At 40.1% G+C, this 16,516-nt stretch overlaps 1 protein-coding gene across 4 annotated transcripts in view; it reads right to left on the bottom strand.

The window, feature by feature from the left end:
* Positions 1-16,093, bottom strand: part of EXOC6 (exocyst complex component 6) — a 227,377-nt gene extending 211,284 nt beyond the window's left edge. Inside the window, exon 1 of one of the 4 annotated variants that reach the window (XM_028098444.2) lies at positions 15,963-16,093. In XM_028098444.2, the coding sequence (XP_027954245.1) occupies positions 15,963-16,063 (101 nt within the window). In that variant the 5' untranslated portion in view covers positions 16,064-16,093. Of the gene's footprint in view, positions 1-15,534; positions 15,631-15,859 lie in introns of those variants that run through there. The other 3 variants (XM_028098441.2, XM_088019985.1, XM_028098443.2) reach the window with 3 other exon arrangements.
* Between the last annotated feature and the right edge of the window lie 423 nt (positions 16,094-16,516).

Below are 16,516 nucleotides of genomic sequence, written 5' to 3' on the forward strand. Positions count from 1 at the left end.
CGGCTGCCTAAGCTTAGGCACCTCTTTTCTTGGATCCCAGAAGCAAAACCCAAGTGGCAAAATACATTTAACTTTGCTGACTCCTGCTTCTCTGGTTGTTGTTGTTGCTGTTTCCTCTCCACAGATTGTACCTTTGGTTTGGTTTTTAGTTACTGCAAGGCCAATAAATTATTACCCCTAAGTGGTAACAATGACTGAGAATTTGGTTTTATGGCTTGACCACTTATTTGGTCATCCCTCTACATGGATGACAGAGATCTCTTGGGTAAAAGGAAAAAGACACTGGCTTGGTAATCTTTTTTGTCTCTTTGTCTATTTTGAGCTCATATCAGTTAAGAATTTCATGCCCACCAAGAACAAGTCTTTGGTATTTGGACCAGTAAGCTTTGTTTGTTTTTTTAATCTCTACAATTCATGTCTCTTGACCTGCGGTGAAATCATAGAAACAAAGCTATAAAGCTTTATATGTGCAGTTCAGAAAGGCTTTTACCTCTCATTGGTTAAAGGAACTCTGTTCTGACTGGCTCATTGGTAAAAAATAATAATAAGTACTTGTATAAATAGAATATTTGTCAAATTCCCAGAAAACAAGTAAATTAAATTTCTAATAGTTTAAATGCACTACACTTAAAAAAATATATTCTTACAGGAATTAACTCAGAAACATTTTTAATTTTTTAATTTTTATTTTTGTTAAGTAGGCTCCCATGCTCAATGTGGGGCTTGAACTCACAACCCTAAAATCAAGAGTTTCATACTTTACTGACTGAGCCAGCAAGGTGCCCCTCAAAAACATTTTAAAAGTCCAAGTTCACATAATTAAAGTACAATTTTGGCAAACAAGCCTACTTTGATAACTTTGCTTTATGAAAAAAAGCTATTTATTTTCTCTGACTAATCATTTAATTCTACCTGGTTTTGTTTTTCCTAAACACACAAAGTTTTACTTTTCAGATAAGCTAACAGTAGCCTATATAAATACTTAAGAAGATTAAAAATGTAAATTTGTGCTCAACTAAGTTGAATTATTATTCTGACAAACTTTTTTTTTTTTAAGATTTTATTTATTTGAGAGAGCAAGCGCACAAGCGGGGAAGAAGGACAGAGGGAGAGAGAGAAGCAGACTCCCCACTAAGCAGGGAGCCAGATGTGGGGCTCGATCCCAGGACCCCGGGATCATGACCTAGGCAAACGCAGATGCCCAACCAACTGAGCCACCCAGGTGCCCCTCTGGCAAACTTTTTATTACAACATGTACTGACACTGATTTCCAAGATCTTTAGATAGCTTAAAACTTTGATATTAAATTAGGAGATAATCACTGGTTATCTAGTTAATTTTTAAAGATGGTAGAATTTTAGAAAACTGATTACTGAGCATAATTAACTCTATATATTTTTGCTTATTTTTATATGCTGTAAATAAGCTATATTTTGGGGACATGTTCATGAAAATGTTCATTTTTGCCACTTTAAGAAGGTATAAAAGGGGGGCACCTGGGTGGCTCAGTCAGTTGAACATCTGACTCTTGATTTCTGCTCAGGTTGTGATCTCAGGGTCATGTGATCAAGCCCCACGTTGGGCTCTGCGCTCAGTGTGGAATCTGCTTGCCCCTCTCCCTCTGCTCCTCCCCAACCCCACTTTCTAATAAATAAACAAAACCTTAAAAAAAAAAGTATAAAAGGGACATCAGTGTCTGCAGAGACTTGTACTGTATGGGCTCATAAGCTTTGCTAGTCTGATAAAATGCCTGTTGTATACAACAGACTGTTCCACCTCAGTGTTTCAATGTGAGATTTCAATTAAATATAGTTACTTTGGTTAAAAGTTTAAATCATTACCAGAGGTTGAAATTACACTAAGACCAATAGTGACAGAGAAATACAACTATGTATAGGCTTTCATTTTTCAAGGACAAAGTGATTTTGTCCTACAGCAGTAGTCTTCCCATTTCTTGGTCTCTTTACACTCTCAAACTTATTAAGAACTCCAAAAAGGTTTTACTTACGTGGATCATAACTATCAATATTTACATTAAAAATAAAAACAGAGGGAGCCTGGGTGGCTCAGTCGTTAAGCGTCTGCCTTCGGCTCAGGTCATGGTCCCAGGGTCCTGGGATCGAGTCCCACATCGGGCTCCCTGCTCAGCGGAAAGCCTGCTTCTCCCTCTCCCACTCCCCCTGTGTTCCTGCTCTCACTGTCTCTCTCTGTCAAATAAATAAAATCTTTAAAAAAATAAATAAATAAAAATAAAAACAGAATTATTTTTAAAAATCTGATTCATTTGAAAAGAGTAATGATAAACGCATTGTTTGTTAACATAAACTCTTAGAGTTATTTGAAAATGGTTTTTTTTTTTTTTTAGTTAGCTCTATGCCCAACATGGGGCTTGACCTTACGACCCCAAGATCAAGAGGTGCATATTTCACCCACTGAGCCAGCCAGCATCCCTGAAAATGATTTTGACCTGACAGATCCCCAAAAAAGAATCAGTGCTCTATAGTAAACTGTTTCAGAACATGAAAGAGCATAACGAACAACAAAACATGGAAAATGAATTATATTTGCCTTAGTTTACAACATCTGAGTCTGATAATAAGCTATAAAATATGTTTAAAATTTAGCAACATTTGCTCAGTTTTGTTGGGCTTGCTTCCTTGCTTTACTGGTTAATAACCTGCCTATAATATGAAAAGTTATTCTTTACCTTCTGTGTAATCTGCCTAAGTAGCAGAAGTGGGTCCATTTTGCCAGAATAATTTTGTGCTTCATGTGGACTTTATTATATTCTTGATTACTTAATAAACAAACAAAAATGTTTCCTCTTACTTATGAAAGAACTAAGGTTCTTTACAATCAAATTATCTATGTTTATTTTTTAAATACTTCACTTTCACTTTAATTAAATCAGTACCCAAGTATTGCTTCTCAGGTAACATCTGATAACTGCTTTGATTGGTCTTCTAAAATTTGAGACCTAAATAGAGAAAAAAAAATAAAACTTTCAAGATATCTTTTACACCTAAAACTGTCTTTGAGATTTCCAAGAGCAACTCCGCAAAAGCATAGTTAGTTTTTACTCTTTCAATTTATAAAAAGAGAAATGCTAGAAATAATTAGGTTTGTTTGTTGTGCTACTGTAGTAAAACTTGCACTGGAAGAGTTGTCAAATTAGAAGAGATGTTCAGCCTTCCTATGTTAAATCTGTATAGGTAAAAAGTGTCATAACACAAACATTTCTGAAATTGTACTCTTTATGGGAAGTCCCTAAAGATTTGTCAATTTGTTGGGATGCTGGGTGGCTCAGTCAGTTAAGCATCTGCCTTCAGCTCAGGTCATGATTCCAGGGTCCTTGCTCAGCAGGAGCCTACTTCTCCCTCTACCTGCCGCTCCCCTGCTTGTGCATGTGCGCACATGTGCACATCCTCTCACTTTCTCTGACAAATAAAATCTTAAAAAAAAAAATGATTTGTCAATTTGCTAGCTATAATTATGTTTCCACTAGCCAAAATGTTTAAAGTAGTAATGCACTGTACCTGACAGAAAATTTTACCATTCTGATATTAGTTACAGTAATAAATTAAACATAACCATTAAGCCTCTATCATGGGATAGTTTTTGTTTTACTCTGATGCTCGCCTAAACGCTCTGCTAAAAGCTGTAAGTCAGAGTTTGTGTCTTCAACAATGCAGGAAAGTATCAGAGTCTCATGGCACCTCAAACTACTGACTTTCATAAAACAGACTTTTTAAAAATTTAAACATAGAATAACCATATGACACAAATTCCATTCTTAGATATATACCAAAAAAAATACTGAAACCAGTATTCAAACAAAAACTTGGACATGAATGTTCACAGCATATTCACATCCCAAAGGTAGAAATAACCCAAATGTTCAACTGATGAATGGAAAAACAAAATGTGGAATATCTATACCATGGAATATTATTCAGCCTTAAAAAAGAAGTACTGATACATACTACAACACTGACGAATCCCAAACACATTATGCTAAAGTGAAAGAAGTCAGACACAAAAAGTCACATACTGTACACTTCCATTTAAATGAAATATCCAGAGTAAGTTAATCCACATAGACAAAAAACAAAATACTGGTTGCCAGGGACTAGAAGAGGAGTAACGGGGAATGACTGCTTAATCGGTATAGGGTTTCCTTTTGCAGTAACAAACGTTTTGGAATTAGATACAGGTGATGGTTATACAACTTTGTGAATGTACTAAATGTCACTGAATTATACCTTTAAAAATGACTTATTTGTTTTGTGAATTTTACCACTATTAAAAGCAACAAGAAGCTTCCAGAACTCACAAAATTGCTTCCTAGTGAAACAACCATAATTAGTAAAAATTATTTAAAACAAACCAGAAAAAAAAAAATCTGAAATCTCTGGAAGTTGTCCTAAGAGCATACAGCAAATGAAGAAACATTTATTCAAGAAAATCTACTAAATATTTGATAAGAACAGTAAGAGTTTGTGGCCCTTCAACCATGACATACATCCTTCCTCCCTAACCCACAGCTCAGCACGACAAAAGCTGGGTGGGTGTGGCTAAGAAGGTAGGGCTTCCTCTCTCCTGAGGTTTCAGTCAAGGGTCAAAAAATGGACAAGCATCCAGCATTTCCCATCCTCCTTCCCACCAGCTTTGTGTTCCAGGTGAATGTGGCCAAGAGGCTAGAGGCCCAGTCCCTCTTCCTCCACTCAGCCTCATGAAAGGGTCATAGAACAGAGGCTCTACCATAGAGGAAGGAGCCAGGAATACTAGGATCCTGACTGCCTCACCTCAACTCACTCACAGGACAGAGGCTCTACACTACAAGTGGCAAGCTGAGCAGAACAGAATTTACTACCCTACCAGAGTCCTGCTCTTAAAACAAAGATGTCTAGGGGTGCCTGGGTGGCTCAGTCGTTAAGCGTCTGCCTTACGCTCAGGTCATGATCCCAGGCTCCTGGGATCGAGCCCTGCATCAAGCTCCCTGCTTCTCCCTCTCCTCCCCACCTGTGCTCTCTCTCACTATCTCTCTCTCTCTAATAAATAAATAAAATCTTAAAAAAACAAAAACAAAAACAAAAAAACAAGGATGTCTAAGAAGCAAGCCACTGTTCCTACCCCCAACTTTGGAGAAATGGCTCAGGGATTATACCCACAGAGAGGTGCAGGAGGTAAGTAGAGAGAGCTGTAAAGCTCTCCCCAAAGAAAGTGACTTTATTTAGAACAAAGTGTGGGGAAGTTCAAACACAAGGGCACTCTTGAAAACAATGTAGATTTTGGTAGTATACATTTGAAAGGAGGCTGGTAGTTCAGGAGAGCAACAAGCTAAATCATAGGTCACCAAGTTTACCAAAGAGAAACGTGGAAAGAAGAGGTGGAGAGCCCGTGGGCCATCAGAACATATCTCAGACATTGGCCTGAAAAACTACCACTGCACTCAAACACATATTTGTACACCACGTTCACTGCAGCACTGTTCACAACAACCAAAAGATAGAAGCAATACTGGGGTGCACTGATTAATGATAAACAAAAAATAATGTATACATGCAATGGAGTATTAGCCAGCCTTAAAAAGGTAGGAAATTCTGACATGTGCTACACCATGGATGAATCCTGAGGGCATTATGCTAAGTGAAATAAGCCAGCCACAAAAAAGACAAATACTGTATGATTCCACATATATGAGGTACCTAGAGTATTCAAATTCACAGAGACAGAAAGTAGAATAGTAGTTGCCAGGGACTGGTGGGAAAAGGGAATGGGAAGTTAGTGTTTAATTAACACAGTTTCAGTTGTGGAAAATGAAAACATTCTGAAGACAGATGGTGGTGATGGCTGCAGAACAATTATGAGTGTACTTAATGACACAGAACCGTACATTTAAAAGTTGTTAAAATGGTAAATTTTATACTATGTAAATTTTATCATAATTTTGAAAAACAAGATACAAAAATCAAGATTAGGAAAATTAAAGGACTTCATCCACTAAAAAAATCATTAAGCCAGGAATAAATGCAAAATAAAGAGATAAATGAAAAAGTTATATCATTTATTCCTTTAACATTTATTGAGCACAATCTGCTTGGATGTGTTCTAGCTGCTGGAATGTGCAGTAAATCCTTGTTACCTGGTGGTGCATTCATCTCTGAGCTGCTAAGGACTCACAGCTGCACCCTCCTCTGGAGACCTGCAAGTGGGAGGCACTCCATCCAGTGATGCCTAGAAAGTCATGCCACCCAACACACAGACACTCTGGGGGCAACCTGCAGCCAATGACAGATTTTTGGAGATGAAGTAAAAGTGTAGCCCCCGTGACTCAAAGTGAAACAACTCTAATGTCACTCAAGCTCCGGAGCTCCCCCTGGAATCAGGCTGTGGCTGAATCAGTATCAAGAGTTGCTACAATATATTACCTAAACTTTCTAGTTTTCAACAACAGCAACAATAACAAATTATGAGATAAACAAAGAAACAGAAGACTGTGACTCATACAAAGAAAAAGAAACAGGTGCTGTGAGATGGCCCAGATGTTGGATTTTACAAAGGCTTCAAAGTACTACATTCATAAGGAAGGAAGAGGGACCCCTCCGTGGCTCAGTCATTAAGCGTCTGCCTTCAGCTCCTGAGCATGATCCCAGGGGCCTGGGAGTCCCGCATCAGCTACTTGCTCAGCGGGGAGCCTGCCTCTCCCTCTGCCTGCCACACCCCCTGCTTATGCTCACGTGCTCTCTCTCTCTGACAAATAAATAAAATCTTTTTAAAAAAAGAAATGAAGGAATGATGATAATGTCTAATAAAATAAAATATTGATAAAGAGATAGAAATTATTTTTTAATGGAAATTCTGGAGTTGAAAAGTCAATAACAAATGAAAAAGGGGCACCTGGGTGGCTCAGTCGTTAAGCGGCTGCCTTCGGCTCAGGTCCTGATCCCAGGGTCCTGGGATCGTGTCCCGCATCGGGCTCCCTGCTCAGCGGGAAGCCTGCTTCTCCCTCTCCCACTCCCCCTGCTTGTGTTCCCTCTCTTGTTGTGTCTGTCTCTGTCGAATAAATAAATTTAAAAAAGAAATTAAAAAAAAAGAAAAGAAAGAAATGAAAAAGGCATTAGAGGATCTCAACATTAGATGTGAACTGGCAAAAGAAAGACTACTTGAAGAAAGACTAATAGAGATCAGACAATCCAAAGAACCAAGAGGAAAAAGAATGAAGAAAATAAACAGCACCTCAGAAAAATGTGAACACCATTAAACATATCAACATACACATGATGGGGGCACCACAGTAATATTTTATGATGGTAAAAATGTCAGAAAAAATATCTGAAGAGTATTTGAAGAAATAATGATTAAAATTCCCATTCTGATGAAAAACATTAATCTGGACATCTAACATAACCAACAAACTTCAAGAAGGATAAACACAAACAGATCCATACCCAGACCCATCGTAGCAAAAGTAATGAAAGAAGCAAGAGAAAAACCACTTGTCACATACAAGGTATACCAATAAAGTTAACAGAAACAATGGAGGCCAAAAAAACAGTGGGATGACATGTTCAAAGTGCTAAAAGAAAAAACTGTCAACCAAGAGTCTAATATCTAACAAAACTATCTTTCAAAAGTGAAGGTGATGGGGCACCCAGGTGGCTCAGTCAGTTAAGTGTCTGCTCAGGTCATGATGCCAGGGTCCTGGGATTGAGCCTCGCATCAGGCTCCCTGCCCAGTGGGGAGTCTGCTTCTCTTTCTCCCTCTGCCTCTCTCCCCAGCTTGTGCTCTCTCTCTTACTCTCTCTCTCAAATAAATAAAATCGTTAAAAAAAAATGTTCAAAAGTGAAGGTGAAACAAAGACATTCCCAAATAAACAAAAACTGAGAGAATTAATTAGCAGCAGACCAGTCTTACAAGAAAAACTAATGGAGGGGTGCCTGGGTGGCTCAGTCAGTTAAGTGTCTGCCTTCGGCTCAGGTCATGATCTCCGGGTCCTGGGATAGAGCCTGGCATTGTCCAGCTCCCTGCTCAGCAGGGAGTCTGCTTCTCACTCTCCCTCTGCCCCTCCCTGCCACTTGTTCTCTCTTTTTCTCTCTCTTAAATAAATAAAATCTTTAAAAGAAAAAAAAAACTAATGGAAGTTCTTTACAATCAAAAGAGTGAGCCCAGATGGCAATATAAACACACACACACACACACACACCCCCCACAAGAGCGCTAGTAAAGACAACCATGTAATTATAAAAGACAGTATAAATAGTATCTCTCTTAACTGACTTAAAAAGCAATTACATAAAACAACATATACATGATTCTATTTGTGGCCCTAACATATAGAAAGTATATATTTGACAATAAGAGCAAAAAGGAGGTGTAGCAGCAAAGCTGTACTAGGGTAAGAAAGTGACACTAGATGACGACCTAAAACCCAGCAAAACATAAAGACAATCAGAAATGATAACTGAGTTAATATAACAAACTCTATATACTTGTCAGCTTCTTTAAAAAAACAAAAAGTTATATAAAGTAACAATTACAACAATGTACTCTTGGGTTTGTAACATAGATAGATACAAGACCTATAACAATAACAGCACAAAAAGGGAAAGAGAGGCGCCTGGGTGGCTCAGTCACTTAAGTGTCCGACTCTTGATTTCAGCTCAGGTCATATCTCAGGGTCGTGAGATCCAGCTCTTTGTTTGGACTCCATGCTAGGCGTGGAGCCTGCTTAAGATTCTCTCTCTCAAAAAAAAAAAAAAAAAAAGATTCTCTCTCTCCCTTTCCTTCTGCTCCTTTCCCTGCCCCACTTGCACATGCTCTCTCTTAAAAAAAAAAAAGTAAGAGAAAATAGAGATATATAGAAGTAACATTTCTGTATTTCACTGGACTTAAGTTAGAATAAATCTGAAGTCAATTTTGAGAACCATCACTAAGAAATAACTTTTTAAAAGATACTGAAAAAAATCACACTGGAAAATACTCAATAAAAGAGTAGTAAAAAGGGAACAGAGGAACAGAGAAGCAAAAAAGAAATATTTCATACAGAAAACAAAAAGTAAAATGGCAGTAAAATAAATCCAACTATATAAATAACAACATTAAATCCATAAAGAGATTAAACAATTCAATCAAAAGGCAGACTGTTGGGGTGCCTGGGTGGCTCAATTGGTAAGCGTCTGACTCTTGGTTTTGGCTCAGGTTGTGATCTCATGGGTTGTAAGACTGAGCCCCACATCAGGCTCCATGCTCTCAGCAGGGAGTCTGCTTGAAGATTCTCTCCCTCTGCCCCTCCCCCCACTTGTGCTAGCTCATTTGCTCTCTCTCTCTAAAATAAATAAATCTTTAAAAAAGGGGGGAGGCAGGTGTGCCTGGGTGGCTCAGTCAGTTAAGTGTCTGCCTTCAGCTCGGGTCATGATCTCCGGGTCCTGGGATCAGGCCCCATGTCGGACTCCCTGCTCAGTGGGGAGTCTGCATCTCCCTCTGCCCCTCCGCCCCCCACTATGATTTCTCTCTCAAATAAATAAATAAAATCTTTAAAAAAAAAAAAGCAGACTGTCAAACTGGATGACAAACAAGATCCAACAACATGCTATCTGTAGGAGGCAATCTTTAGATACAAATATAAAAATAGGCTGAAAGTAAAAGGACAGAAAAAGACATGTCATGCAAAAAGCAACCATAAAAATGCTAGAGTGGCTATACTAATATCAGACAAAATAGACTTTAAAACAAGTCTACAGATAAAGAAGAATATTTTATGACAGTAAAATATCTAACAACCAGGAATATATAACAAGTATACGCATAGAGAGCATACTGACAACAGAGCCCAAAATAACATGAAACAAAAACTATCCATTATATTTAATAATAGACAGAACTAAGCAGAACATCAAAAAGGAAGACCTGCACAACTATAAGCTAAAGAGACCTCACAGACATCTATAGAATTATTCCACCCAACAGCGGGATACACATTCTTCTCAAGTACACATGGAACATTCTCCAGGATAGACCATAGTTAAGCCATAAAACAAGCCTCAATAAAGTTAAAAGAACTGAAATTATACAAATTATGACCTCTGACCACAATGTAATAAAATTAGAAATTAATAACAGGGGGCGCCTGGGTGGCTCAGTTGTTTAGCATCTGCCTTCAGCTCAGGTCATGATCCCAGGGTCCTGGGATCGAGCCCCGCATAGGGCTCCCTCCTCCTCGGGAGGCCTGCTTCTCCCTCTCGCACTCCCCCTGCTTGTGTTCCCTCTCTCGCTATGTCTCTCTCTGTCAAATAAATAAATAAAATCTTAAAAAAAATTAATAACAAAAGGACACTTAAGAAATTCACAAATATGTGGAAATTAAGATATTTCTAAATTACCAATGAGTCAAAGAAGAAATCATAAAAGAAACTTTTTTTTCAGAGATTTTATTTATTTACTTGAGAAAGAGAGCATGAGCAGGGGAGAGGGGCAGAGGGAGAGGAAAATGGAGAGGGAGAAGCAGACTCCCCGCTGAGCAGGGAGCCAGACATGGGACTCAATCCCAGGACTCCGGGACCATGACCTGAGCCACCCAGGCATCCCATAAAAGAAATTTTAAAAATACTTTAGGGGGTGCCTGGGTGGCTCACCTGGTTAAGCGTCTGCCTTCAGCTCAAGTCATGATCCCAGGGTCCTGGGATCGAGCCCCACATCCGGCTCCTTGCTTGGTGGGGAGCCTGCTTCTCCCTCTCCCTCTACTGTTCCACCTGCTTGTGCTCTCTCGCTCTCTCTGTCAAATAAATAAATAAAATCTATAAAAAGACATAACAAAACAAAACAAAAACCATCCCATCAAAGAAATGCTAGATGGCTTCACTGATGGATGCTACCAAATATTTAAAGAATTAACACTAATCCTTCACAAACTCTTCCAAAAAGTGTAAGAGGAGGGACACTCCCTAACTTATTCTATAAGACCAGCATTACTCTAATACCAAAGCCAGATAAAAACATCAAAAAGAAAACTACAGACTTATATTTCTTATAAATATAGATGTAAAAATACTCAACAAAATATTAACAAACCAAATCTAACAATGTAGTAAAATGATTATACACCATGACCAAAGCGATTTATTCGAGGAATGCAAGAGTCAACAGTTAAAAAAAAAAAAAAGTCAATGTACCATGTCACATGACTAAAACAAAGGGGAAAAAACCCCTACATGGTCATTTCAATTCCAGGAACACTAACCAACTCATTCTATGAGGTACTATTATTCTCATACCAAAACCAAAGACATCACCAGAAATAACAGACCAATATCTCTTGTGAATACACATGCAAAAATCCTAAACAAAGTACTAGCAAACAGAATCCAGCAACATATAAAAGGAATTATACACTATGACCAAGTGGGATTTATCCCACAAATGCAAGGTTGGTTTATACTTCAAAATTAATTAATGTAATATACCACATAAATACAATAAGGATTTAAAAATCACATGATCATCTCACTAGATGCAGAACAAGCATCTGAAATACTGAACACTCTTTCATAATAAAAACATTGAACTAGGAATAGAAGGGAACTTTTTCAACCTGATAAATGACACTGTGGAATTCCCCACGCAGCACAGGAGAGTGCCAGTGTCCCACCTCACCAAAACATGGTATGGTCAGTCTTTTTAATTTTAGACATTCCAATAGCATGATTCAACGTTGTAGTTTTAGTTTACATTTTTCTAATGACTAATGTCCTTACCCATCTTTTCATGTGATTATTTGCCCTGTGTGTACCTTCTTTTGTGAAGGATCTATTTAAATCACTTACCCATTTTTTAATTGGATTGTTTGCTTTCTTACCTGGTCTTAAAGATTTCTTTTACACAACTTGGATACAACTTTTTTTTATGAGATATGTGATTTTCAGGCATTTTCTGTCTGTGGCTTCTCATTCCCTTAATAGTATCTTTGAATACCACATGTTCTCAATGTTGAGGTCCAATTTATCATTTTTTTCTTTTATGTATTATGCTTTTGGAATAGTAATAGTAAGAAATCTTTGCCTAACCAAAGTCACAAAGATTTTTTCCAATGGTTTCTAAGAGTTTATAGCTTTGCATTTTATATTCAGGTTTATGATTCACTTTGGGTTAGTATTTAAATACGGTGTAGAGTATAGATCAAAGTTCATTATTTTGCATATGGATATCCGACTGTTTCACCATTATTTAAAAAGTTTATCCTTTTCTAATGAACTGCCTTTGTACCTCTGTCAAAAATTAATTGACCATATGTGTGAATCTATTTACAGACTCTCTTATTCAGTTTCACTGATCAATTTGTTTATCTTGATGCTAATACCACAGTGGCTTGGTTACTACAGCTTTATAAATAAACCTTAAAAGCAGGTAGTGTAAGTCCTCCAGCTCTGTTCATCTTTTCCCAAGTCAGTTTGAGTCTTCTAGGTCCTATACATTTCCATATGAACTTTTGAATCAGCTTGTCAATTTCTACAAAAAAAACTTCTGCTGGGATTCTGATTGAGACTGTCCAAATCTAAAGACCAATTTGGAGAAATTATCCTCTGTGACAGTTTGTATCTTTCAAGGAATTTGTCCATTTCTTCTAAGTTGTCAAATGTATTGGCATGAAATTATTTGTAATATTCTTTAAATATCAATAGAATCTGCAGTGATGTTACCTCTCTCATTCTGATACAGTATCAGGAATTGATAATTCCTGGGGTACCTGGGTGGCTCAGTTGCTAAACGTCTGCCTTCGGCTCAGGTCATGATCCCAGGGTCCTGGGATCGAGCCCCACATCAGGCTCCCTGCTCAGTGGGGAGTCTGCTTCTCTCTCTCCCACTCCCCCTGCTTGTGTTCCCTCTCTCGCTGTCTCTCTGTCAAATAAATAAATAAAAATCTTAAAAAAAAAAAAAGGAATTGGTAATTCCTGATAATTGGCATCTTCTCCCTTTCTTTCTCTTAGAGGTTTATCAATTTTACAGATCTCAAAGAACCAGGTTTTCATTTCACTGACTTTGTTTTTCTATTTTCTATTTCATTGATTTCCACTCCAACCTTTATCATCTCCTTTCTTTATCAGCTCCTTTCTTTGGCTCTTCCAGGTTTCATTTGCTCTTCTTTTCCTAGTTTCTTAAGTTAGAAGCTGAGGTCATTGATTTGAAACCATTCTTTCCCAGTAAAGATGTTTAGTGCTATAAATCTCTAAGTATTACTTCAGCTGTACCCCACAAATTCCAGTGTGTTTTCGTTTTATTCAGTTCAAAAACACTTTCTAACTTCTCTTGTGGTTTCTTCTTTCACCCATGGATTATTCAGATGTGTGTTATTCAGGGCCCAAATATTTGGGTATTCTCCAGTTTTCTATTACTGACTCTTAATCTAATTCCACTGTGATCAAAGAACGATACTATATGCCAGCCCCTGTGAAAAGTATGTAACATGCTTTTCACTTAATCATCAGGAATAAAAAGTAAATCAGGGAAAGATGAGGCTGAAAAAGTCTCCCACTGAGAAAAAAAATAAGAAGAGTAACAACATCGTAAGCCAACAGGCCAGGTAAAAGATAACTGGGAAGTAACAAAAATTAATCATAACACTAAAATATTTACAGATGAACTGATGTCTGGGATTTGCTTCAAAATAATGCAGGGTGAGGGAGAGCGGACAGGGGAGCAGATCGAATGGCACTGGCTGGGGGTTGAACTGAAGCAAGAGGATGGCTTCATAATGGTTCACTGCATTATCCTACTTTTTATTTTCCAATAAAAGGATTTTTAAAACTTTAATATTAGCACTTAGGGAAACCTAGGTAAAAAACAGTGATAGCTTAAACACTATTCAAGAGAAAGGCCTGCTAGTAGTGCCTTCTATGTATGTGTAGAGAGTCTGCTTGTAAATGAGATGACAAGTGTATATATAGGATAAGTATGAGTCACTGGAGTTGGCCAAAGAAAACAGCGTGGGTTTCAACAAAGTGAGGAGGTGACACAATTATCCAGCAAAAGAGAACAGAATAACACTGTGAATACATGTATTCTATTTGTGTCACAAAAGTCTCTCAATATACTTCAAAACTTTCTTCTAAGTTAATTTCATCCCTTTTCAAAGATAGTGCCTAGCATTTTTCCCCAAGAGGAAACATCTCCCTAATAACCCATACTATTTTCAAAAATTGGCTGTTCTGATAACATACCATTGTACTCTTTTTCACCCTGCAGTCAGGAAAACAAAGCTTCCTTTTAATCTATGATTTCTACTTTCATTACCAAATGACCAGAGTTTTACGAAAAGAAATTATTATGTTGGAAAATTAAGGAAATGTACTAATTACTCTTATCATATCACAGCAAGAACTTCATGTGACAAAAAAACTTATCAGGTGCCCACCACATGCTTGGTGTTAGGGATACAGCAGTGAACAAATAGGCAAGGCCTCTAAGGTCCCGAGCATCTAAATACCCACCCCCTACCCAAGTACAGGAATAAGAAAACTGAGGTTCAGAGAACTTAAATGATTTTGTCCATGACCACACACTTCAGCGGTAGGACTTGGGCAAAATACTCCAGACTCTCAGGGCAAGGTGGATTTACATTATAATTTGAAATAGCTTCATTTCATACTGCATCCACAGGTCCACAAAACATACAGCACTTCATTTCTAGGAAGTGTATCCTGAAGAAAAAAAATAATTAAAGCACAATCACTCCTAACTTCCATACGTGAATAAAAAATTCAATATCATTGTTACAAAAGCTGAAACTTTACATTTAAAAGGCACTATTTTTTAAGTTTATTTATTTGTAAATAATCTCTGCACCCAGCGGAGGGCTCGAACTCATGACGCCGAGAGGGAGAGTCGCATGCTCTTCCCACTGAGCCAGCCAGGCGCCCCTAAAAGGCACTTATTCTTTTTTTTTTTTAAGTTTTATTTATTCATTTGAGAGAGAGACAGAGACAGAGAGAACACAAGCAGGGGGAGAGGCAGAGGAAGAGGGAGAAGCAGACTCCCCGCTGAGACGAGAGCCCGATGCGGGGCTCGATTCCAGGACCTGGCTATGACGACCTGAGCCAAAGGCAGACAGACGTACAACCATCTGAACCACCCAGGCGCCCCAAAAGGCACGTATTCTTGATAAGAATGCCTAACCTAATCTAATGCATCACAACAGTGCCCAGCTAATATTCTATTATTAGGCCAGCAGGTATTCAGTCTGGAATATTCATTACCTAGTACTATTTTTAAAGGGTGGAGATATGTTTTTAAAAATAAACGGGAAGGTTAATGCAAAATTAATGAAACGTTCATAAATAAGTAAAAGCTTCCCGGACTCCAGAAGGCGCGCCGGGGGAGCTCTAGGTCATACTAGCGCGCTCCTGAGCATCAGCTCCTCCCCGCTAGCCCACGCTCCCTTCTCGCCTACTCCGGCCGCGCTGGGGGATAATGGTGCCGGCGACTCCCGCTCAATTTCAATTCTCCCACGCCCGTCGCAGCCCTGCGCGCCAGGGTTTCCACCTGCGGGCACCTCGGCATCTCAGTCACGCCGGCTGCTGGCAGTTAACCTTCGTCCCAGCACAGCCGACCTCGGCCCCGCCGGGAGCCCGGGAGGCCCAAGGCGCGTCCTCTGGACCCCAGGCCGCCAGAGTCGGGCGGCGCCGCGGATCCCGGGGTCAGAGAAGCGGCGGCGGCCACACCCACCGGCTGCGCGGTGACAGCTCCCGGGGCTGAGGCGGGCCGTGCTTACAGGTGTAGCCGCCCGTTCTGCCCCTCCCCGCCCGGGCCCGGCCCAGGTCTCGGCCCGCCGCCCCGGAGCGCCCCCGCCCGCCTCCGCGCGCACCACCTGTCGGTAAGCCCGGCGCGCGGCCGGTGGCGGACGCCCCGCCCGGCTCCTGATGAGCAGCCAGCGGCGGCAGCCCGAGGCCCCGGGGGAATGAAAGCTTTACCGGAGAGTGGGGCCCACGCAGGCGGTGTCGGTGCTCTCAATCTCCTGCAATATCCGTTCATGCTCCGGGACCGTGCCCAGACCATCGCCATTCTCCGCCATCTTGGCTGGAAGCTGAGGAGCCAGTGAGGCGCGGCGCCGCGCGGACAGCGGGGGCGAGCACCCTGAGGCGCGCGCACAAGGGGGGGGAGGGGGCGTGGCGAGCGCGGTCAGCGCGGGGGCGCGCGGAGGGTGTGGGAGGCAGTATGCGGGCACGCGACCGGACCCAGATCTCAGCTCCAGCACCTGTCAGAGCGCAGGGTGCTGCCGGCTGAGGCGAGGAGTGAAGACGCGTCGCCTTCCGCTCTCCCCCTCCACTTGCCCCTAATTGCTATCTAGTGACTGGCCTAGTGACTGGCCTGGCTTTACCGTATATTCTTCCTGTATTCTGTGTGCCAGACTGCTAACGCGCTCGAGATACCTTACTAATGAGGCAGGTCGACAATGAAATAATCACCTTCGATCTGTAGTAAAAGCTACAGGAACATTTAACAAGGAGGCCTAATGTACACTGGG

This window comes from Eumetopias jubatus, unplaced genomic scaffold (genome assembly GCF_037043125.1).
Source record: "Eumetopias jubatus isolate StellerSeaLion01/CBP00866 unplaced genomic scaffold, mEumJub1_p1.0 scaffold_17, whole genome shotgun sequence".
In the NCBI taxonomy this organism is placed as follows: domain Eukaryota; kingdom Metazoa; phylum Chordata; class Mammalia; order Carnivora; family Otariidae; genus Eumetopias; species Eumetopias jubatus.